The 23,397-nt window shown below is 50.6% G+C and overlaps 8 protein-coding genes across 8 annotated transcripts; 6 read left to right on the forward strand and 2 right to left on the reverse strand.

Annotated features, from left to right (window-relative positions):
• Positions 1-2,077: 2,077 nt before the first annotated feature.
• Positions 2,078-4,493, forward strand: MYCGRDRAFT_94884 (uncharacterized protein; the record flags this gene model as incomplete). The annotated part of the gene is made up of 6 exons (XM_003849823.1): positions 2,078-2,191; positions 2,418-2,465; positions 2,598-2,846; positions 3,009-3,301; positions 3,560-3,614; positions 3,747-4,493. 6 exons carry the CDS (start codon positions 2,078-2,080, stop codon positions 4,491-4,493), a joined length of 1,506 nt encoding a protein of 501 aa, XP_003849871.1.
• Positions 4,494-5,841: 1,348 nt separating this feature from the next.
• Positions 5,842-6,992, forward strand: MgABN1 (putative Arabinan endo-1,5-alpha-L-arabinosidase; the record flags this gene model as incomplete). The annotated part of the gene is made up of 1 exon (XM_003849824.1): positions 5,842-6,992. One exon carries the CDS (start codon positions 5,898-5,900, stop codon positions 6,855-6,857), a length of 960 nt encoding a protein of 319 aa, XP_003849872.1.
• A 407-nt stretch (positions 6,993-7,399) lies between these two features.
• On the forward strand, positions 7,400-7,948 carry MYCGRDRAFT_94886 (uncharacterized protein; the record flags this gene model as incomplete). Its single annotated transcript, XM_003849825.1, has 1 exon — positions 7,400-7,948. One exon carries the CDS (start codon positions 7,400-7,402, stop codon positions 7,946-7,948), a length of 549 nt encoding a protein of 182 aa, XP_003849873.1.
• A 562-nt stretch (positions 7,949-8,510) lies between these two features.
• On the forward strand, positions 8,511-9,221 carry MYCGRDRAFT_94887 (uncharacterized protein; the record flags this gene model as incomplete). The annotated part of the gene is made up of 1 exon (XM_003849826.1): positions 8,511-9,221. The coding sequence occupies one exon, from the start codon at positions 8,511-8,513 to the stop codon at positions 9,219-9,221; it is 711 nt and encodes a 236-aa protein (XP_003849874.1).
• A 294-nt stretch (positions 9,222-9,515) lies between these two features.
• Positions 9,516-11,453, reverse strand: MgCYP-42 (CYP-42 P450 monooxygenase; the record flags this gene model as incomplete). The annotated part of the gene is made up of 5 exons (XM_003850495.1): positions 9,516-9,922; positions 10,057-10,143; positions 10,205-10,876; positions 10,931-11,147; positions 11,211-11,453. 5 exons carry the CDS (start codon positions 11,451-11,453, stop codon positions 9,516-9,518), a joined length of 1,626 nt encoding a protein of 541 aa, XP_003850543.1.
• Positions 11,454-17,364: 5,911 nt separating this feature from the next.
• PEP-S10.2 (secreted peptidase S10) lies at positions 17,365-19,516 on the forward strand (the record flags this gene model as incomplete). Its single annotated transcript, XM_003849827.1, has 4 exons — positions 17,365-17,518; positions 17,570-17,779; positions 17,832-18,866; positions 18,920-19,516. 4 exons carry the CDS (start codon positions 17,393-17,395, stop codon positions 19,514-19,516), a joined length of 1,968 nt encoding a protein of 655 aa, XP_003849875.1.
• Positions 19,517-19,612: 96 nt separating this feature from the next.
• On the reverse strand, positions 19,613-21,253 carry MYCGRDRAFT_46880 (uncharacterized protein; the record flags this gene model as incomplete). The annotated part of the gene is made up of 5 exons (XM_003850494.1): positions 19,613-19,850; positions 19,904-20,016; positions 20,067-20,303; positions 20,359-20,463; positions 20,513-21,253. Coding segments are annotated over 5 exons (1,434 nt in total), but the record flags the coding sequence as incomplete, so codon positions are not given.
• A 1,274-nt stretch (positions 21,254-22,527) lies between these two features.
• On the forward strand, positions 22,528-23,352 carry MYCGRDRAFT_110313 (uncharacterized protein; the record flags this gene model as incomplete). The annotated part of the gene is made up of 3 exons (XM_003849828.1): positions 22,528-22,863; positions 22,946-23,113; positions 23,169-23,352. 3 exons carry the CDS (start codon positions 22,540-22,542, stop codon positions 23,340-23,342), a joined length of 666 nt encoding a protein of 221 aa, XP_003849876.1.
• Positions 23,353-23,397: the final 45 nt, after the last annotated feature.

The raw sequence follows: 23,397 nt of genomic DNA on the forward strand, positions 1-23,397 counted from the left end.
TTTTGGAGTCTATAACTATGTAGGACGGCCTTGCAAGCAAGGTAGTAGATCTATTTACAATCAAATTCTTTTAGTATTCTTTGACCTTAGGGGAAACCCCGTGCCTAAGGCAATGCCAAAGGACTTTAAACAAATGCAAGACAAAGGAAATCGAACGAGTGTCGTTGTCTGTTGTCTACAGCCAGGGCTGCAGAATTTTCGTGCCAAGCTTTTTGCAGAATTTTCAGCGGATCCTTCCGCTTCGCACACACGCTACGAATTCGAAAGAGATGCAGCAGCTGTCCAACTCGCTGCCTTCTCTTGTCCTCAATATGCCTTTGTGGAACTATATGCCGCCTTCTAGCGCATATAGCTACGTAGGTTGATCGCAGAGTTGTAGATTCCACCGAGTTCTAGCTCTTTAAAGTGCATGTATGCGACATGCGATTTCGATTCGGATTTCGAGGAGGTGCGCGTATAGGGCAGAGTGGACTGCTTCTTTCTTCTTCTCGTTCGTAGCGTAGAGGGCTATTCGTTCGAATCGTGCTGTTGTTCTGTTGTAGCTCGTGTTTCGAGGCGGATTTCGAGAAGGATTTTCGAGGCGGATTTCGAGAAGGATTTCGGGCGGATTCGAGAGGTTTTCGAGGAGGTTTCTTCTAGACTGTCTTGGTTTCCCTTCCAAGGAAGGTACTTACGACGGCCACCGCGTGAAGGTGCAGTCTGTTCGGCCGTCTCTAATTATCTTCTTTTTAAGCTTAATCTACTTATATAGGTATATAAGGATGTTTAACGACTTAGGTCTAGACAATAGGTCGTTGTATTACTTAGAAAGTATCCTTCTTCTCGTTACGTCGTCTAGCGCAAATATCTTAGTTACGAAGTCTATCTAGCTTACTAGTGTCCTAGACTAATCGTTAAGGTCGTCTAGGTACGTTAACGGAATAGTCCGGCTAAAGTATTTCTTAAAATCTTCCTTCTTCTTCCTAAACGTCTCGTAGACGATAGACTCTCTAGTATAGTTCTTTATTTTAGAATCGAAGATAGCCTTATTTTACTACTACTTTATAAAGTTTTAGCTTTCTAGAAGTTAGGTGTCCGTAAGGCCTAAATCCGTCTTGTTCGGCGTATTTAGGGCCTTTAGTTCTAGAGTCCGGTCTACGGCTATACCGTCTATAACTATTAGGGTTGTCTCTCGTATATATTACTATATATAGTTATTAATCGCCGCCGACTTAGTATTTAGGTACTATTCGTCGTACTTAGTTTAATCGGTATAAACGATTTCTCGACGCTTTAGTCCTATTACGGTTAGAAAACCTAACGAGTCTAGCTTAAGACCTTCTATTGTTGCTTATTAATACGAATTTGTCTTTAATCTTGTTGTTTAAGTCGAAACCGGGCTTATAACTATTAATTAAGTAGTGCAATGTAGGGGTAAACTTTAAGATTAAGAAAAACTATATGTTTCTTAAGGTTATCGACCTAAAGACTATATAGACGCCGTAATTCCAAATACCTAAAAGGGGTTGGTGTCTTATCGCTAATATCCTATAATATCATATAGGACACTAACTACGTAATTAAGCTGTTAGAGTCAATATCCCTGGTCTTACCCTGTTTTATAAGTCAACGCTAGCAGATCAACAGAAAGTGTCTCTACTACAAATTGAAACGCCGGAGTTGCGGTGCAGAGCAAAGACGAGACCGGTATCTAACCAGCACCGCCTCCTTTATTCGTCAATTACCCCTCCGGATGCACCGGCTGAGTTGTCAGGGGGTTTCTTGTCAACTTGTGGTCAATCATGATGGCAATGATGGATCGACTGGGACAAGCCTGGCACCTCGACTCTAGCAACTCGAATAATCCTGGCAACCCGGACAGCACCGGAAGCCGCTTACCTTGACACTTACATCGGATCGGAAGGCCAACTTGTCCGATCGGTGATTTTACATCACTTCAGGCCTATACGGTCAAGAGGTTTCATTGGGAGTAGTTCTATACAATGACCTCTTAACGACTGCGAGTAACATACGGAAGAGCTGACCGGTTCGCCTCGTTTTGCTTCGTTCAGATCCCTTCAAACCGTACACATCGACCATGAACGTGCAGTGGTGGCAGGACGCATCCATGCAGACGTTGAGATCTCCGCAGTCAGGAGACATGCTACTGGCTGCCCTGCGGGACGATTGGCTGTGCGATATGGCAGTGCTGGTACCGTACTCGAGTTGGGTTCATTGCCGCCGCAAGGACATCGTTCAACCGTTCGCGAGCACCGTTCGGTCAGCACTTTTCCGTCTTTAACTAAATAGACTGGACTCCTACCGCTACAGCCTCCCCTTCCGCTGCTACTTTACCACTAAATCAAGGCCCACTTTATCCTCTCGCAAACAAAGTGCCAGAATCTTACCAAACGCCGATAGTTCTACTATACTAACAGATGCGTTTGCTCGATCTCGTAGCTTTGTCTCTCGAAGCAGCGGCGTATGTAGGTTGCTCCACCGCACCGGATGGAATGAGACCGCAGCATCCTTCACGGATGATGGCCCCTCCATCGGCATATACACGAGCTTTTCAACTTGATGCTATACATCATCTTTTCACATCTACTCTCAACCAGCTATCAAACACTCGAAAACCCGAACAAAGCCCCTTTTCAACTTTCGCCCTCCCTCCAACCAACGCCACTTCCGAACAAGATCCCACAACATGCCTTCGAACGAGGTTGTTCTACACAGGGACCGAGGTCGCAGTCAATCTCGGCGTGCTGAGGATAATGCGTCCCAAGCTGCCGGTGACAATCGCTCCAGCACTCACAACAGCACTCGCTCCAGCCGTCACAATGATAGCACTCGGTCTATCCGGCGTGGTAGCTTGAGGTCCTACATCAGCACAGCTGTCGCTTCCTTGAGGGCTCTCCGCAGCACGGAGCCCAGCGACGATCGTAACTCCACCGATACTGACGGGACTGAATCGATCGGCCGTGGGAACAGGAGTTCTTCCAGAGACACTTCTCTCACGTCTCTCCTAGTTCCCAGCAGCGGTCGTGCCAGCGGCAGTCGATATGGAGGCTCCCTCGGGCGGACTCGTTCTGCCCGCGACGATCATGACAGCTCTTCGATCGGGACTTCTGGAAGCTCTCACCCTGGTAGATCTCTCAACGTCTTTATCATCAACTGCAACAGTGGTGGAAGGCGAGGATCAACGGCCTTCGAAACACGAGCTTTGCAAATCGACGCACAACTGGCGACGTGCTCAGCAACAAGATCCAAGCAACGTAGCCTTGGCCATGCAGATTGGCAGCGTGATGGAAGAGGGCGCCCAGTGCGTCCAGGAACATCTGGCAAGTCACGGGGTTCGCTTGGGACTGATGGACTGCCGTGCGCTCGTACGCCATCAGATGGGAAGATCAGGCGGTGATAATAGACAAGTCAGAGAGCTTTTCGAGGCACTGAGGGATCGGCGCGATGGGTTCCCATGGCGTTGAGTCTGCATGATGGAGGGACTTAGGGGAGCTGGAGGGTTGGGGCTAGCTAGCTGCAGCGTTACGGTTATATCATGATTTGACATTCCAAAACACAGAACTCACAAAGATCTGTACACTATTGAGACGTCCTTTGGAAATTTGAGCCGCCTTGTAAGATCTAGCACTCATATCGAATGCCGTGACCCAATCTCTGAGCAGGTTTGCTTCAACATCAGTTTGTCGAATGCCATGCAGCGAGATCGATGTCATCTTGATCTGTATCGTTTGCTGCCGCAACACCAGGCAGACATAGAGTCACGACCAAAGTCAAGCGACACCATCAGCGGCATACGAAGCAGCATGCAACGTATACACAACATCATTCACGGTGGTCTTGCCCTCCCATACATACCTGACATTTTGATCCTCGACTTGACCTTCTTACACTACAACTCTCTCCACACAAGTTCGCACAATACGATCAAGCACTTCCAAAGCTTCGAGCAAGATCAGAACTTCCCGAACTTCGACCAACACAAAATTCACGGAACACACACAACACCAATCTTCACGATGCAACCAATGGGAGGCGGCGGCATGGGCGGTAATCCATTCGGAGGAGGCATGGGTGGTAGTCCCTTCGGCGGTGGAATGGGCGGTGGCATGGGCGGTGGTAGTCCGTTTGGTGGAGGCATGGGCGGCAGTCCATTCGGCGGCGGCATGGGGAGCATGGGTGGCATGGGCGGCATCGGGGGTGGTATGGGTGGTGTTGGAATGATAAACGGTCAAATAATCGATCCAGCTCAGGTCCAACGCCTGATGATATTGCGCGACCAGCTGCGTGCTCGGCGCGCTCAGCGAGAAGCTTCAATGGGCGGCTTGGGTGGAGGTATGGGGGGCATGGGAGGCGGAATGGGAGGTATGGGAGGCGGGTTCGGAGGCATGGGAGGAGGTTTCGGAGGGATGGGGGGAGGCTTTGGAGGAATGGGTGGTATGGGTCCTGGTATGGGTGGTGGTTCCGGTGGAACGGGAGGAAATCCATGGAACTGAACCATGAGACGGTCTTGTGTTGGAAGACAATGACTGAGAGTCTTTAGCGTTCTTGGATTGCGTTGCGAGTAGGTAGTCGTTTCCATCTTCCATTTTCCGACGATACTGCCTCAATATCGCCCACCTCGAATGTTTCTCTCGATTCAAGGTGATCATCGCTTCTCAGCCAGCAGAATCCATCAGGAAGGCTCACACCGGCAGATCGGTCTCCAGCCTCCCACCCTGTCACCGTCGAACAGCCCGGTTTTGGGCCATACCAGCTGATTGACCGGACTCAACGGACCGGTCCTTCGATCGAAGCCCGGAGAGCCCGAGGTGATCGGTCCGTGGCTCCACGCGTTCTGTCGCGGCAAAGAGTCCGGTTGGAAGAAGACCATTCTCGAAAGGGAATCTTGGTTACCGAGAAGGCGACAAGGCTCTAGAGAGTCTTTGGACAGATAAGCACATTACACCAGCCTGTCATCTGCAGCCTGATGCATTAGCGATTTGATCACTTCTCGTGTAGGAACATGCAACTCAGTCGCAAGATCACGAGGTCCAGGCAGTTCAACTTGTAGGTTGGTGCCTGAGGCTCAAGTCACCTGACTTGGACCCCATCTCGTAAGGTACCAGGTACCTCGTATATAGCCTGATGAGGTATTTCCCTCACTCATATCCAATCATCAATTTTTCCGCTTTGACATCAAGGTAGACATCCTTCGAAGGTCGATCCAGCAGGATACTCCCTTGCGGTGGAGGGTATAGACGAGTGCGCTACATGCTGGGAAGCGTCCAGCGGTTCTCCCTGTCTTCGGAGATGGGCACGGAGACAGGCGAGAAGAGGACAAGGCTCCGTAGTCGAGAGCCGAAGAGGCAGGTGGAGTAAGAATTGAATGAGGGGGGTGTGGGTCCTTCGGGTAATGGCAGAATGATCCGATAGAGGCACACCGAGTGTCACATTCTCCTCTACTCTACACGAAACGCTAATCGTTCTACATAGAATGCCAGAATCCAGCCTAGCCGTACGTTCTAAACGTATTGAGCACAACGAGTGGATCTCCGACAGCTCGTTTAGGCAGGTAGTCTGGCAGTAGTGGCGGTCCATGCAGTGCCCGTGTTAGAAATAGAAGGACTATATCGGGAGACACAGGACCTAAAGATATAGCTCGAAAGAAAGAGACGGAAATTACGTCGTCTATCTCGGGCTAAGGTATTCTATCAATATACACACGACAGGGATATAACCCTATAGGTGGAATTTCGCAACTAATCTACATGGTGCCAGAGTCCAGAGTACGGTAGTGCAGATGCACTGTGGTTCTCGGTCGAAGGAACACAACATGGAGAGCATGGCAGATGTACAAAGGGCGAAGACTGCCCTGCAGAACTTTACTCCGATACTGCACCAACATCCAGGACGACAACATGGTGTCTCTCCGCACCCTTCTCGCCGGCAGCATCCTCGCCATCGGCGCACTGGCAGCATCTCTCGAGAAGCGAGCCGTCAACCCTGGCGTAGTCAAAGGCGATACTTTCATTCACGATCCAACAGTCGTCAAGAAGCCCGATGGCACCTATCTTGCCGCATTCACAGCCAACGGCATCGGTCTGAAGACCTCCACCGACCGCACCACCTGGAAAGATGTCGGAGCTGCCTTCCCAAACGGCGCCGCTTGGACAACCACTTACACCAAAGGTGACAAGAACCTATGGGCGCCCGACCTATCCTACCACAACGGCCAATATTACATGTACTACTCGGCATCCAGCTTCGGCACCTCCAGGTCCGCCATCTTCCTTGCCACGAGCAAGACCGGCGCCTCTGGCTCATGGACCGACGCCGGCCGTGTCATCGAGTCCTTCGACAACAGCAATTTCAACGCCATCGACCCGAACCTCTACGTCGCAACCGACGGTAAATGGTGGCTTTCCTTCGGCTCCTTCTGGGGCGGCCTCAAACTTGTCGAGCTCAACCCTTCAACTGGAAAGCCTCTCAACGCAAACAACCTCGTCTCCATCGCCGCCCGCCCCAACGCCGGCGGCGCGATCGAGGCGCCTGTCATCACCAAGCACGGCAACTACTTCTATCTCTGGGCTGCTTTCGACAAGTGCTGCTTGGGTGTCGATAGCACTTACCGCACCATGGTTGGTCGCTCGACGAGCATCACTGGCCCGTACGTTGACAAAGCTGGCGTGTCGATGATGAATGGTGGTGGTACGCAGCTTCTTGCTAGTCATGGAGATATTCATGGACCGGGACATCCTGCTGTTTTCACTGATAGTGATGCTGACGTGCTTGTTTACCATTATTACAACGCGCAGGGAACGGCTCAATTGGGCATCAACCTTATTCGTTACGACAATGGCTGGCCTACTGTCTACTGAAGCGTCTGAGGTCTCATGCTTGTGGTTAATTGAACCAACGAGGGACACTGCATTTGGAAGCGGGCACAGCAGGTGGTTCTGGCGCTGAAAGCACTGAGCAGAAATGCTCCAACCATCGTTTAGCCATCGCAATGTCACGCTCTATTCAAAATCGTGGTGATCCAAGTTTCACGCTCTGCTCGCAAGGTGCGCATGCATCTTGCCGTTTGCTCGTCACCGTCGCTGTTCAACGCCATCGCAAGATATGTGCTTGCTGGATCGTGATGCTCCCAAAAGCATGTTCCGAGGTCAGTTGCATAAACCTGCTGCGGTTTGCAAGAGACTGGTGCATCATTCACTGTATACACAGTATCCTTCACCGGAGGTTGAACTTCCCTCATATAGCGCCCAGTGCTCATTTCAACTCATTCTTTCCTCTCATTCTCTTTCCACACAGCCTCTTCATACCAAGTCACAGCCATCTTGCAAGCTCTCGGTACACTCACCCCAAACATCAGCACGAATCGACCTCCAAACGACGAATCCAATCCTTCATCCCCAACATGTTCGCCTTCGGAGGTGGAATGGGCGGCAACATGCTCGAAATCCAACTTGAACAACTCGAGCAACAGCTCGACCACATGTACGATATCATGATGATGGGCTACGGAAACATGATGCTTGTACAACAATTCCAGATGCTGGACCAACAGGCAGACATGCTGTATGATCAAATCGTGACCCAGCAGCAGCCGCAAGGTCCAGGTCTGGCAACTCAGCTGGGAATGGGAGGCGGTCAGAGAGGTGCAGAAGGCGGTGGAGCGGATAGTGGCGGAGACGGTGGCGGTGGTGATCCAGGGCTCGCGGCTATGTTGAATATGGCTCGTGGAGGAGGCGGCGTCGGTGGAGGACAGGCTCGCGGCCGAGCTGCGGCTCAAGCGCCGGCTACCAGGACCAGGACTCGGACCAATGCCAGCAGAGGACGTGGTGGCCGCGGTGGTCGCGGTGGCCGTGGTGGTCGCGGAGGTGGAGGACAAGGAGGCGGTACGGGAGGCGCTGGCTCTCGGGATGCTCAGGAGTATGACCACGAGCTTCCAGATTGGAACTTCTGATGTGGACCTTGTGAGGCCGGCATTTTTCGAGCTATCTGAGCGTTTGAGTATGTAGCATTGTTCAATGAGAAGTGTCAATCGATATGATCTCTCCTGCTCTGGTAGAAGGAGCCTTGACTTGTACAGATTTGTGAGGTATGGATTTCCTTCTGAACATCAAACCATGTCAGCATCGTTGATCCATTCAGTTCCGCATGACACATACCCAAACTCTCATTGACGACTCACCACGCCCACACAAATGCATATGACCTCCGTCTCCATGCCAGGTGAGATGATCTCGATGCTGTTCGTATTCGCATGTTTGCTGAATCCGGCTCAGATCTGTTTGCAAAGGTCACGGCATATAGCTGCGACATCATTCACTGGGAAAAAGTCAGCATGCACTGTATACGAAGCACCATTCACGGAGGCAATACTTTCCATATATGCCGGACACCTCGTCGCAGAACTCTTTCCTCCATCACTCTACTTCCAGCCTTCTCACAACTGCAAAGCCCAAAGCATTCCACACACCTTCAACAATAATCAACATCAACCACACTCAATTCAACTTTCAAACATGCTTCCTTTCGGAGGAGGATTCGGCGGCGGCATGGGAGCTTTCGGCGGCGGCGGCGGCATGAACCCTCTCGGAGGTGGAATGAACCAACCCGGAGGAGGAGGCGGGCTCGAAGCCCAACTGGCCCAGATCGACCACCAAATCGATCGTATCTGGAACCGCGGTATGGAGAGGGGCTACATGACCATGGCGACTTACCAGCGGTACATGAGGCTCTGCAATGAGGGCGACCAGCTGGAGCAGTACATCATGATGCAGCAGCAGCAGCAGCCGCAACAACAGCAGCAGGGTCCCGGCCTGGCTACTATGCTCGGTTTTGGTCGTGGTCAGGGACAAGGCGGTGCGGCTGGGGCAGCTGCTGGAGGAGGACAGCCCGGTCAAGGCCAGGGCGGTCCTGCTGGAGGAGCTGCAGGAGGCTTCGCTGCAGGTGGAGCGGCTCCTCCAACTAGAGCTCAATGCGCAGCGACGATGCGAAACTTGGTCCGTGGAGGGGGAGGCGGCGGACAGTTCGACTTTGGCGCTGGTGCTGGAGCTCAGCAGCAGCCGCAGCCGCCAGCGCCGGGAGGCGGAGCGGGCGGAGCTGGTGGGCAAGGAAGCGGACGCGGTGGTGGAGAAAGCAGACGCGGCGGAGGTGGTGGAGGCGGTGGAGGCGGTGGTGGAGGGGAATATGATCCCAACGTCCTGGGAGATATCTTTGCACCGTGGAATTAGCTCCTGATGTGAGATTTGGCTTGAAACCTTCATGCCTGCTATTTGAGCGGCTTTTGGCGTTTCTTGATACTTCTGCGAGTCCGTAAATGAATCTCATCATCTTGTCTGGCTTACCCCGATGGCAAGTGCATTCTCTTGTCGAGTTTTCACTAGGAGGCCAAATGTAAGCATACCTGATCAAGTAAAGCTCTTCGCAATAAGTCGAAAAGCTACTGTTTGATGAGCGGAGATACAACGATCGATAACTTGGAGGACCGCCGACTACGCAGCATTGGCAAACAACAGCATCCATCACTAGGCGACGACACCTCGTTCCTTCGCGCCTCGTTCCTCCACACCGCAATCCTCCGCCGCCATCGCTAACGCCTCCAGGTCCAGCTCCGCCTCCCTTCTCCTCACCAAAATCTTTGCCTTCGAATTCGCTATCGTGTTGGCCCCGAAAGTGAACCACTCAGCCATCTCGGGCTTCTCAATCTTCATATCATACTTCAACAGCAAATGCACCAGCGCAATCTTCACCTCGTTCGCCGCGAAGAACCGTCCCGGGCATGCGTGCTTGCCGTGCGAAAAAGCGCTGTGTTCTTCGGACGTCGACACGAGGACCGACTTGTGTTCCAGCCCGGGTATGGCGCGGCGCTTCAAGAACCGGTAGCCGTCGAATTTCTCGGGTTCGGGGTATATGTCTGGATTGAAATGATCGTCTAGAGCAGAAGGTCGGAAGGGTCAGCGATGGGTCGAATGCAAAGAGAGCAAGGGCGGACTGAGAACTGCGGGGACAGCCTGAGAGACAGGCCCGGACCGCTGCAGGCCTCCTGTCCTGTGGTGTTTTCCTTACGGGCGGAGAAGGTGACCACCTCGCCGCGGGCGATAAAGGTGCCGTCAGGGAGGGTGACGTTACGGGTGGCGAGACGATTGGAGGAGGCTGTGGTGGGAGTCAGGTAAGCAGGTATTGTAAATAGGTCTGCGTCGGTGACACAACTCACCAAGCTGGACTGGCTTCATTCTCTGAGTCTCTTTGAGGCAACTGTCCATCAGTCGCAGCTCGGTCAATGCTTGCTTCTGCCATCCATACGACTTCAACACTGAGATGGCTTCCTGCCTCAACGGCTCCAACAACTCTGGGTGCACACAGAGGTTCAGCACTGTTTGACCCAGCAAATCGCTGGTCGTGTGAATGGCAGCGATTGATAGCGTGAGCTGGGAGTTCAACTGGGGGTACTTTCTGCCTTTGCCCGCGTTCCGGCACCACTCGATTGCGTCGTCTGGGAGATCCGGAACTCGACCTTCCCGCTGCGCGGCTTCAATTTCAGCCTCCCGCTCCGCAAACACCGGCCCAAACATCCGCTCGCAGATCGCGTGGTCCCGTCGCAGCTTCCGACACCATGGCAGGCCCAGCACGAACAGCGGCCGGATGAGAGCGGGAACGAAACCGCAAATAGCAGTGGCGGTCATGAAGTCAATCGTGTACTCCTGAGCAATGCGGATCCACTCGGCATTCTGGACGAACCTTTCGCCGAGGAAGACGCGTGTCGAGAGACGAGCGACCCAGAGCAGGGTGTCATCCATTAGCGCCCGTTCTTGCCAGTCCGAGGCTGAGCCCCAGGACGATGCGAGACAGTCGTTCATGGTCAAGGAGAGCGGTTTGGTGAATTTGGCTGGCATCCAATCAGTCAAACTCTTTAGCGACAACGATGAGATGGACGGCATACGCAAGCTTCTCGTCAAGCCTCTGAGCACCGCTTCCGGGAGCAAGTCGTGCGGCGGATTACCCATGGCTTGAAATGTGGTATAAGTTGACAGGAATCTGCGTCTGAGGAACTCGGGCCCAGAGAGACCGATTTCACTCCTGTCGACCATCTTGAGGGCTGACGGCGGCAACACGACGCTGATGCCATGTTCGGTCTGCAATTTGAAGGGCCCGGAGGACTGAAACGCGAGAGTCAGTGGAGGTGCACGTTGAGAAGGATGATAAGTGAGGGGGACTGATACCCTACGATAGCCTTCGATGATCAAGTGCTTTGTGTTCTTCAAGTACTCGATCTTGGCAGGGATTGAGGTCCAGCTGGTTTTCGGGGCGTTGATGATGGGGTAGCGGGACTTGGGCTGAAGCAGCCAGGACAGCAGATACCAGCCCGCGGCGGCGGACGCCAGGATGATCGTCCATGGAATCGGACGGTGCGTGGTGCCGAGGGCCTCGTTGATGAGGACTTTCAGATCGTTGGGATTTATCATGGCTTCTGATCAAGCGCTAGATGGAGAGGAAAGGGAAAGGAATACTTGAGCCTTTGAGCAGACATGGCGTTTTGCCTGGCAATTTATCAGAATGGGGTGGACCGGGAATGGAACGTACTCGTCTCGCCGAGTGTCCGTCTCAGTCGGATCGGCGACCAGCATCAGGGCACCAGCGCCCAGATGTTATTTGGAGCTTGAGGTTTTCTTATTTGGAGCTTATGACGTCAGGATTTCAACTTGATCCTCACTTTCCCCTCGACGGCGATAACACCACAACCACCTTAGTAAGCGCAGTGAAACATTATGGAGGTTGTAAGGGAACATTATGCGAGCAAGCTCGTATAATTAATATATATATAAGTAGTGTAGTAGAGGTATAGTACTAGGCCCTAAGTCTAGGCCTTAGCGTATAAACTTCGTAATCGCGTTTTTTAATACTATTCTTCTATACGCTCTTAATAGCTACACTACGCACCCCGTTGTTATAGATTTTATATAACCGTAGACGTAATACTAAACTATCGCTTAGCGAAAAAAGCTAGCTCTAGGGACGTACGTATACTAGTAAGGGCAATACCGCGATCGCTACGAACGAAGCCCTTCCTTACGCGACCGTTAAACACGTTCTTACGCGTATCGTAAAACGTAACTCCTTCGACAACCTCCCTTATAGCGGTCGCCCTCGTACCTATACCGAAAGAGACGCGAGATTAGTTGTTCGAACCGCGAGATTATACCTAAAATTTACGTATAAATAGCTACGCGACGCGTATAGCTCGAATCTAAGCGTAAAGGTCCTTCGTACGATCCTCGAGAAGGCCGGCATTATTAACTAGCGCTATAAACGACGCCCTATACTTACCGAGGAGTACGCTCAAATCCGCCTTATATAGGTACTCGTATACCGTTATACGGACTAGATATAATAGCTCTTTTTAGACGAGTATTTAGTCGAGAAGGGCACCGGTAAAGAGACGGCTTAGGCATTCGGATACCTACGCGAGAAGTAGTTAAAGGAGCGGATATAAACCTACCCTAAGGGTAAATAAGGCTCGGTAATAGTCTAGGTAATAATCGGATTTACGCTAGAAGAGTCTAAGCTAGTAGTAATGCAACGAGACGAAGACAGCCCTCGTAGAGGTTATTTAGCTCGTTCTTACTACTAGACTCTCGAGGAAGGGCTCTTACTACTCTCCGAGGGTTAGTGTTTTTAATAGGACAACGTACCGGTATATACTACGCATTTTACGTAGTAGTAGATAGCCGACAATAACATCTAGCTACACATCGGCTAGCTACCTTATAGCCCTAATATAAACCCTATCGAGCACGTATAGTAGCACCTAAAGAAGCTAGTATACGAGGTTAATCTACGTATTAATAGTATTATAAATAAGGATAGGTAGAAGGAGGCATTAAGTAAGGCATTGCTACGCGCGTAGAAGCTTATGCTACGTCGCATTGTGCTAGAAGTAGTTAATTTAATGCTAAGGAGGATTAAGGCACTTATCGCTATATAGGGCTAGCATACGAAGTATTAAGGATATATACTATATATAAGAATTATAGAGCGCAATGCTAGCTTTCTAACAAACTATATATTAGCTTAAACCGTTAACAACTCTATGTATTATGTAGTATTAAAGACATAAGTAATAACTATAAGATTCTAGAATTTAACGCTAAGGCCTAGACTTAGGGAAGGTTACTATAGTAGAAGGAAAATCTAGGCTAGGAAGTCCTTAGAACGCCGGCGTAGATCTCTTACTTACGCAAACGGCTACTCTTATAGTAAGATCTATCGATTGCTAGTATATTTAGTAATTCTCGGTAAGCTAATAAGAGCGCGAGAAACTCCTTTAGTTTTGCTAACTAAAGGGGTCGTAGTAGTAGAGGTAGTTTATGCGTTAAAAAGCTCGCGGCTATAGTAAACGCTATAGCTAGAGGTTAGGTAGCTCCTATTAACTAGGCTACTAAGGCGCGTTCTACTACTAATATTAGTAAGGATTATACTATTAAGTCCTATATTGTTAGAGCGGCTAGTAGTAGTAGAGTCGTTAGCTAGAGGGCGGCGGCATCTACTAGCTCTAAGGCTAGTGTTGTTAGCTATAGCTATAGCTATAGCCGTAGCTAAGGTAATAGCCGTAGTAATATAGCTACGGCGGTGCTATAAGTGTTGCGGCTAGTTAAGACCTTACCGCCGCTGCTACTCGTTTAGCTATAAGATCCTTATTTAGCACTGCTGCTAGCTTATTACTATACGGTCTATTACTATAGTAGTGCTCTATATATTACGTGCTAGCCTTTACGTAGCTACATTGCCGCTTCTAAGGATTATAGCCGCCCTTGCTACTATAGTTATAGCCGAGTCGTTAGCTTAGTATTAGTAGACGTTGTAATAAATTACTAGGCTCCTCGTTACGGCGGCGGTTATATAATACTATAGCCTCGTTCTCGGTCTGTTACGTAAGCCGCTCCGGTCTAGTTATCTTACGCTTAAGGCTCTATAGACTATGTTGTTACTAGTCTAGCTTACGTTTGTTAGTACGAACAAGGGGATTATATATCGTCGTCGCTATAATCTTAGGGGGCAGTTAGCTACTAGGGAAGATCTACGCCTTCTCGAATATACTAGCATCTAGCGTAAGCGGTTAGTTATTAGCCTAGCCTTTAAGATATAGCCCTAGCTTATATAAACATAGTATGCTAGTCTTAGCTCTAAAGGTGTAAGTGTACGCCGGCGGCTCGTCTATCTTCTTATACTACTTCTACTTTATAATCTGCTCGTTCGTTATCTTTAGAGCGTCCTTATGCACTACGTTAACTACCCTACTCTAGAAGGGCTTACCTCTAAACTAAGTAGATGTGCGACCCTTAACCTTTATAGACGCCTTATAACAGTTAATAAGGTGCTCGTAATATAGCTCTATAGTGTTAAAGAGGCTAAAGATGTCCTTACGCGTAGACTTAAGCTATACCTTTAGACCGCCGTATATACCTTTATATAGTAAGGTTGTTATAATGCCGTAGCTATAGATCTTCTTTGTCTACGCCTTTATATAGAACTTCTTCTCTTACGACTACTACTAAGTCGGTAGATATACGTTATAGAGGTAGAGCTATATCCTCTTCTCGTCTGGTATTAGCGGCGTTTCCTTATCCGTAAAGGAGTCTATAAGGGGCTTCTTAGCGCTAGCCCTATAAACGTTACACTATAATTCGAAGTCGTCCGGTGTTGTAGCATTAAGGCAAGCTCTATATCCCTTAAGCTATTCCTTAGTAACCTTCTTACGTATAGTCGATAGCTTCTTACTAGGGGCTCTAGGTATAATATTAACGCTAAACTTCGCATTAGCGTTGCTCTTAATAGTAACGTTTATATACTATATATAGAGCCGGTGTAGCACATAAGGGAAGACTGCCTTAAATAACTTCTACATCTGCCGGTCGCGGTTATGTATTATATACGACGGCTCGTTAATGCTATTCTTATCTAAGCAACGCTTAATCTGCTACTATGCCTATAAGAAGCTAGCCTTAGTCTCGTCCGGCATAAGGACGTAGAGTACTAGTAGGTAGATACCGGTGCGTATACGTATAATAACTACTATAAGAGGCATACTATATAGGTTAGTTTTGTAGGTGTAATCTACGAGCTAGACGTCGCTATTATCCTTAAATATCTATAGTAGCTCTAGATTGTACTATACTAGTCCGGTTCGGTTTTTAGCTTAATCCTTTAAAGGCTCGCCGTACTAATAACCCTCGTCGTCGAGCGTCTTTAATACCCTCTTAACTAGCGTAAGGCTATCTAGCTGCTCTAACCGTAGTAAATACTATATGTTATATATGTCTCGTAGTAGCTATAGAGTCGTCCGGTTACTACTAAACTACTTCTTATACTAGTAGCGGCACTCCTTTATAGATATACTAGCCTTACGTACATTTCTAAGGAACTTAAGTATCTTAGGTCTACGACTAGCGCGGCGATGTAATAGTAGTATAATAGCATAACTAGAGGCGTAGTTGTAGTAAGGCTATTTACCGAGTAATATCTTCTACTTATTAGACGACGCCCTTACTACTATTACCGCTATAGTATAGCCGCTCTTCTTTAAGGAGGTGTTACGTATAATAGCGATTCTACGGGCATCTAATCCCTTCCTTCTTTTAACTATAGTCTCGTTACTCTTACCCTTCGTATAGACGAACCGCTAACTAATAACAACACCCCCCTTTAGGTATAGACCGCTCGGTCGAATAGGCTCCTAGCCTATCTCCTTACTATACTATAAGAGCTATTCTTTAGTAGCGTCTTATAAAGGAAAACGTAGACCTTCGACATCTAGTAGAGTAATAGTATTAAAATAAGATATACGGTAACCGGCGTAACTACTACCGCCGTACGAAAAGGTACTCTTATTAACGAAGATCCGCGCGGCGATAGCTCTATTACTTCTTCTATTAATAATACCGGCTGCTCTATCGATATTAATACTAATACCGTTATAATCTTACTAACTAACCGCGCGGTAGAATCCCCTTAAACGCCTTCGTTCCTTACGCTCCTCGCGCTCCTTTAACACCTCCTCTTTCTCCTAAGGCTCTAGGCTATCGAACTCGTCCTACGGTATATTACTATCGTCCTTATCCTTATCCTCGTCCTTATTAAGAAACGCGCGTTCGTAGGTAGACGGCGGCGCGGCGGTAGTAGCTATAGCGGCGGAGCTAGCAGTAGCGGCGGATATAGCGGAAACAATAGGAGGCATAGTATACTACAGCGACGATAAGGGCACGGGAGAGTAATTAGAAACTATCTATTATTACTATAAAAATAGGTAAGGAACGCGACACGCGTAGATACGAGTCCCGAGTACGTAACCTCCTTAAGCTCTAAATAAGAAAACCTTAAACTCCAAATAACACTTGGGCACTAGCGATGAAGTTGTTTTTGTTTTTGGTGGGTGGCTAAGGCCACCCACCGGTGGAGGTGCTAAGCGAACCACCGTATACTGCCGCTCCACCGGACACTACCTCCTGAGTCCTGCGATAGTCAATGAGCGTTGTTCACATTAGGGCATTGGGGTGAGGGTGTGAGGTATACGGAGGAGATGCCCTTCCCACTGGGGGCAGTTCAAGGTAGAAGAAGGCGACGAGCAAAAGAAACGGGATGATGCATGATGTTGATGGAGCCAAGGAGCTAGACCTGGAACCTAGGTGAGTGCCTGAGGTACCAAATCAGGCTTAGTCAGACCTATTCTGCCTCAGGCTCCACTGTCCGAGAAGTAAGGTAAGAAAATGGTTGTTCCATTCCACCTGCAATCCTTCGCTGTTCCCGTCCTCCTACTCTACCTACCTACCTCACCTCACCTCACTCTTGCTCGCTCATCTCTCCGACGCAACTCGATCGACCGTCCGATAACCTTTGCTTGACCGCCACTCGGGAGCAATTATTCATCCAATAGACTACACGATCTGAGCAGCGCAATCCTCCATCCCATGCCAGCACGCAAAGCCGGACTCTTTGGTACCTAAATGCAAGGGCGTCTTCGGAATCACGGCAGGCACGATGCTATCAACTCAGGTACTCTTTGCGTATCTAGCTGCGGCATCTGCGACAACCCGGAGATCGCCCAGCGGGGTCAATCTTCTCCGAAGATCCACTTCGTCCGTCACCTTCTTCTTCTGGCCTCTTGACTCTTGGCCGCTGTTCATCAGAACATCAGAGCTATCAATTAGACCAATGTACGATGGTCGTATCCTTCCTTCCAGATGTAGGCCAAGACTCCGAGCACGCGGCTTGGAAGTTTGCTTGCCCGCTCGCGGCTAGCAAGGCAAAGTAGGTGTAACTCAAGTATGACTCTATGCCCTTTACATCTTCTTCTTCCGTTTTCCGTGCACTCTCAGAGGCTGTACGAGATAGCATCGGCAAAGAAGCGATGTTGAAAAACCTCCTGCTCCTGCTGGCAGCCAAGTCGGTCCTCGGTCAATTTGTACCCGAGCCGGAAGGGATCACTGTTCTTAGGAGCAAGTTCGACAACAACGTTACGATTTCATACAAAGAGGCATGTGAGATCCTCCCTACTCATGCTCTTAAGTACTGACCTCCCTTCAAGACTGAAATCTGCGAGACGACTCCAGGGGTGAGATCGTTCGCAGGCTACGTCCACCTCCCACCCGGAGCCTTCGATGACTTGGGCGAGCCGACAGAGTACCCGGTCAACACATTCTTCTGGTTCTTCGAGAGCAGAAAAGACCCAGCAAATGCACCGCTCAGTATCTGGCTGAATGGCGGGCCGGGTAGCTCGTCCATGTACGGGCTTTTCGTGAGTTGAAGCCATACCTCAACGTTGAGAGATAGCTGATCATGATACGCAGGTCGAACATGGGCCCTGCTTCGTCAACGCGGACTCAAACTCCACTCGCATCAATGAATGGGCGTGGAACAATGAGGTCAACATGCTCTTCCTGGATCAACCCGTCCAAGTTGGCTTCTCATACGATAGCCTGCAGAACATCTCGACAAACATCGTCACCGGAGACAAGACGCTGCTGAACGAGACTGATCCCATCCCGGAACAGAATGCTACTTTGCGTGTCGGCACATACGCTTCCCAGGACCAGAATCGAACTACCCGTGGATCCGTCAATGGTGCCAAAGCTCTTTGGCACTTCGCTCAGTCATGGTTCCAGGAGTTCCCAGAATACAAGCCCAACGATGACCGTATCAGTCTCTCAACACAGTCATACGGCGGAAGATATGGTCCTGCTACCTTTGCATACTTTCAGGAGCAGAACGAACGTATCGAGAACGGCACTTTGCCCGACGAAGATGGAGAATACGTCGCCTTGAACCTCGACACCCTCCTGATCGTCAACGGCTGCATCGACCGTCTCGTCCAATGGCCGTCATATGTACAGATCGTCAGGAACAACACGTACGGCATCGAGTCAGTCAACGAGACTGTCCAAGAACAAATGCGTGACGCTCTCCACCGCGAAGGAGGCTGTCAGGACCAGATCTGGGCTTGCCGCAACGTCTCTATCGTCTACGATCCTGAGAACACCGGAATCAACGCCACCGTCAATGACCTTTGCCAGGAAGCAGAGAGCTTCTGCAATGACGAGGTCCGATCCCCATACAACAGGTACTCCGGACGCAACTACTACGACTTCACGCAAGTCGAGCCGCTGAACTTCCCATATCCGTTCTACCAAGGCTACCTGCAACAGCCGCATGTCCAAGCCGCACTGGGTGTGCCTTTGAACTTCTCGCAGTCTTCTCCAGCGTCCAGTGGAGCCATCAGGGGAATCGGCGACTACGTCCGACCCGGCTGGCTAGAAGATCTGGCATACCTGCTCGAAGAGGGCGTCAAAGTGCAACTAATGTTCGGTGATCGAGACTATGCCTGCGTAAGTCACATTACACACACTTGAAGCCCAGATACTGACACATTCCAACACAGAACTGGATCGGCGGAGAAGCAGCCTCGCTAGCAATCGACTACACCAACACCACCGCCTTCCACGCCGCCGGCTACGCCGACATCCAAAGCAACGCCACCTTTTCCGGCGGCCAAGTCCGTCAACACGGCAACCTCTCCTTCGCCCGGGTCTACCAAGCCGGACACGAAGCACCCTCCTACTCGCCCGAGACTGCTTACCGTATCTTCATGCGGACGCTCAATAATGTCGACATCGCGACTGGTGAACTTCCACTGACAGCGGAGAATGGCACGATTTATAGTTCCGCGGGACCACCGGATACGTTCCGTGTGAAGAATGAGATTCCGGAACAGAGATTGCAGTGGTGCTATGCGTATGATCTGTCGGGGTGTACGGAGGAGCAGATTGCGATGATTGAGAATGGGACGGCTCCCGTGAAGAATTGGATTTTTGTGGATGCGAATTCGACGAAGTTGTTTCCTGAGGTTGTTGGGAGGGGGATGGAGAATGATACGGGGAATAGTATGCCGCCGGAGGTGAGTACGGGTGATGCGGCGGTGCTGAGCAATGAGGTTGGAGCAGTGCTGCTGTTGGCAGCTGCTGTGGCTCTGTTCTAGATGTTGAGTGGACCGCATAACGTGTTACGACAGTGCAATATGCCGCTCAGATTGGTATCCAACAATATTACATCGAGCTCCTCCAAATCTTACCATCTATCTCCCAACCTCATGCTGCGATCCCGAGCTCTTCCCAAGAACCTGCACTTCCTCAACCTGATCCTCACTGATATTATCGAGTGCTTTCCTCCTCACAGCCTCGTTGTCGAACGCCGCTCTGCTGTTGAATATAGCTTCCATCTCTTCCAGGGTCTTATTCTTAGTCTCCTTAAGGAACATGAAGCTCAATACTGCCATAATGACGAGGAGACCACTGTAGAAGAGGAAGACGTAGCTGCCTGTTGATTTGTTAGTATGTCGTCTGATGCAAATAGAATGTTGAAGCACATACCCCATGCAGCAATCATGTACGGCGTGACCAAGCTGAACAAGAAGTTGAACAACCATCCTGTCGCCACGCCCCAGGCGACACCGACTTCTCGAATGCGTGAAGGAAATATCTGCGGGCGGTCAGTAACATTGTCAGTACATGAGGGGTAAGGCGACATACCTCAGATGTGTACAGCCAAGGCACAGGTGCCCAACTGAACTGATGGATCGAGTTCGTGAAGAAAATCATGGCCACAGTGGCGATGCCAGCAGAAGAAGCGTGCCCGGGGACAGGTTTCGCGGTGGTCTTGTTCATGACCACGACGATAACGAAGCAGACGGACATGGCCAGGGCGGAGATCCAAAGTGTCGGCTTACGGCCCCAGCGTTCGCTGAAGAAGAGGAGGTAGATTCCGACCTGGAGAATGTGAGTACGTATGTCCAAAGAGAACTGCGAGTAGGGAGCTACGCACCATGGTGAACTTCTCAACGCCGAAAAGACCTGTGATGAGAAGGAGGTTCGAGGAGGAGGATCCGACTAGCAGTTTGAAGAATTGAGGGCCAAAATACGCGAGAGCCTGCATCTGATCAGTTGTGCTGCCCGAAGATCAGCATTCTCATGCGTACCGTCATTCCGGTGGTCTGCTGTCCCATGAACACTCCAGTCGCCAGGGCAAGACGGTACCGATTGGCAGGTTCGAGCAGTTCCCGATTCGTGAGACCCTCCCTCGCACGAGCCTCTTCGGCAATACCGGCTTTGATCTCCTCGAACTCGGCCTTGACCTCTGCACCATCGTCGGCGCGCATCCACGTCAGGCTTTCCCATGCTTCTTCGTTGCGACCTTTCTTCGCCAGCCATCGAGTGCTCTCCTTTTGGAAGAACAGTCCGAAACCCAAAGCAAAAGCCGGGACCATTTGCAATCCGACGGGGATCTGCCATTGTGCTGAGGAGATGGGCAGAGTTTTGACTGTAGCATAGTCGACCCAGTATGAGATCATCACGCCTACGGTGAAGAGAAGCTGCATGAATGAGCCAAGTCGGCCGCGAATCTCCTTGGGTGCTTGCTCGGCATTGTAGCAGGGAACGATAGCAGTCACTCCACCAAGTCCAAGGCCAGCGGTGAACCGTCCAATGTAGAAGCAAGGCAAGGAATGCGATGGGATGGTCTGTAAGATCACTCCGGTGACGAAGATGCTGCAGGCGACTTGGATGGTCTTCTTTCGGCCAAAGCGCTCAGAGATTGGGAAGATGCATAGAGCAGCGAGGAAACAGCCGACGTTTTGGAGAGATACCATGACGGCAGAGACAGTTGTTTTGTCGTGGTATCGGAAGTCTCGCTGGTATGCTTTCATTGTGAGGACGCCGCCTTGATCAAGTTAGCATGGAAAGGTCGATGGCGGTCTTTCCGTTGGATGTCCTCACCAACGATGCCAGTGTCTGCCCATTGTTAGCGATTGTTCGTGAGTAGCCATCTTCTAGTACACCTACCATAGCCATACATGAAACCTGCCAAGCACACAAAGCAAGCGAACGAGTACGACCGAACGGCACCAAGCGTGTTGCCTCGGAGTTTCGCCATGCTGATGACGGTCGAAGGCAGTCCTTCGAGCACCTCTGTCGAGGATAGAGAAGAAGTGTGGTTGAAAGAAGGTGTAAGTTGCCTCCGAATTCAGAAGCTCAATCAACGGGGTCAATCCGGACCACGACCTTGCAAAACACATGGAGGGAGCTCCCAAAGCTTATTGTATCTGCGTAATGAGGGCCGTGGGCCGTGTCACCGACAACCCTTCCTCACGCCATAGCACGCCATCTGACTTGCCTTGATGGGGCATCACATGCTTGTTGTTGAGGGCCGCCCGAAATTGTGTTTGTTGTAGTCGTTTATGGTGTGACGAGTCGCTTCAATCTGTGAGAAGTGGACTGAGAGCTGCAGCATACAGGCATTGTGGTACAATTCTCGGTCGTTCAAGGCAACGTCCAAGGTCGATACCATGCGCTTGCTGAGCCGCGCGATGAACCGCCCGACGACCCGGCATGGGATATCCGCGATACGATAGGATATAATCTCGCCCGAGATCTACCCGGCGAATTGCTCTGCAAGCAAATCGTGCCTGAACCTGCAGTTCGGGCAACTCAAACAGGCATTGTCGACAGGCCTTGAACGGAAGAGAGATTGTTGATGACTGCCCTGGCTGCAGTGCAGCAACCCCGTACGAACGCACGATGAGTTCGTGACAGCTCGGACGAGCCATACTTCGACTCCACGATGAGCCAGTCTACAGCAGTGCTTCGTATATATGTATGAATTGTTGCAATCAGAATGAAAGGCTATGCCCGCCTATTCCAGTGTCGACCAGAGACTTGTTGGACTTCGGCGTGAGACGTCAGTCGAACCCGGCCGAGTATTGGCGGACAAGGCGTCCATGTCAACATCGCTTCCACGCACCAAGTGCCAGAAGAGGGCCACGGCGGCGTCGATGTTGGAGATGGAGAGAGAAGTGGAGAGATTGTAGACTGAGAGTTGTTGTGAAAGTGCAACCAAAAAGCCAGAGCCAATCAGCGCAGTCGCAATGGCGGCTCCTTCCGTCGACCTCTGTCTCGACATCAGTCGAAGCACCTCGCCCATGTCGCATCCAACAATACACATCTCACAATGTTGCAACGAAGTGCTCGCAGGCTCGTGCCTGTCCTCAGCCGCCGCTCGACTACCTTGCGATACTCCAGCACCACGACCGATAACCCGAATCCCACGAACACCGCTCCAAGAGCATCCCCACCGACCGTTTCAAGCACCAATGCCTTGCCCTCAAGTGCAGTTGGAAACAAGGATGCCGCTCTCGTAGAAGATCCAGCGGAGGGAGAGGCGAAGCGTGTTATGCAGGCACCCAACCGTGCGACGACATGGAGCAGGAGTCAGCAGCCGAGAGAAAAGGCCATGGTGGGACCGAGGTTTGAACAGACAATCATGGAAGATCAGGTATGATACATAGCGGCGAAGAAGCAAGGAGAATGAAACTACAGGAGACTTGTCGGGACAGCGGCTGACGCGAGGACTCTAGCCACGGCCACTTGCAGCCATTGAGCTCATCCACCAGCAGCCAGTGACATGGACAGAGAAGCGCGTAGTCTCATGCGATGGCGGTGGTGGACCACTGGGACACCCGAGAATCTTCATCAACGTGGACAAGCCGCAGATCTGCTGGTGTACATACTGTGGACTGCCATTTGTAAGTCTCGGCCACCAATTGGAATGCACTGGATCCGCTGACAAATGAACATCAGGCGCACAAGCATCACCGCAAGTACCTCGAGAGCCTGCCATCGACATCATACCCACTCGAACCTACTGGAAATGCTGCACAGATCTCCGCGGCGGACTTGAATGCTGGAGGAGCCAAGACGGGAGCAGACGCACCATTCCAGACCGCGAGCGGCGCACCTTACGAGCAGAGATAGAAGTGTCGATAGCGGATGCAAGATGTTGTACATTTGACGGAACTTGAAGCCTGTG

The sequence above is a fragment of the Zymoseptoria tritici genome, chromosome 8 (genome assembly GCF_000219625.1).
Source record: "Zymoseptoria tritici IPO323 chromosome 8, whole genome shotgun sequence".
Classification (NCBI taxonomy): domain Eukaryota; kingdom Fungi; phylum Ascomycota; class Dothideomycetes; order Mycosphaerellales; family Mycosphaerellaceae; genus Zymoseptoria; species Zymoseptoria tritici.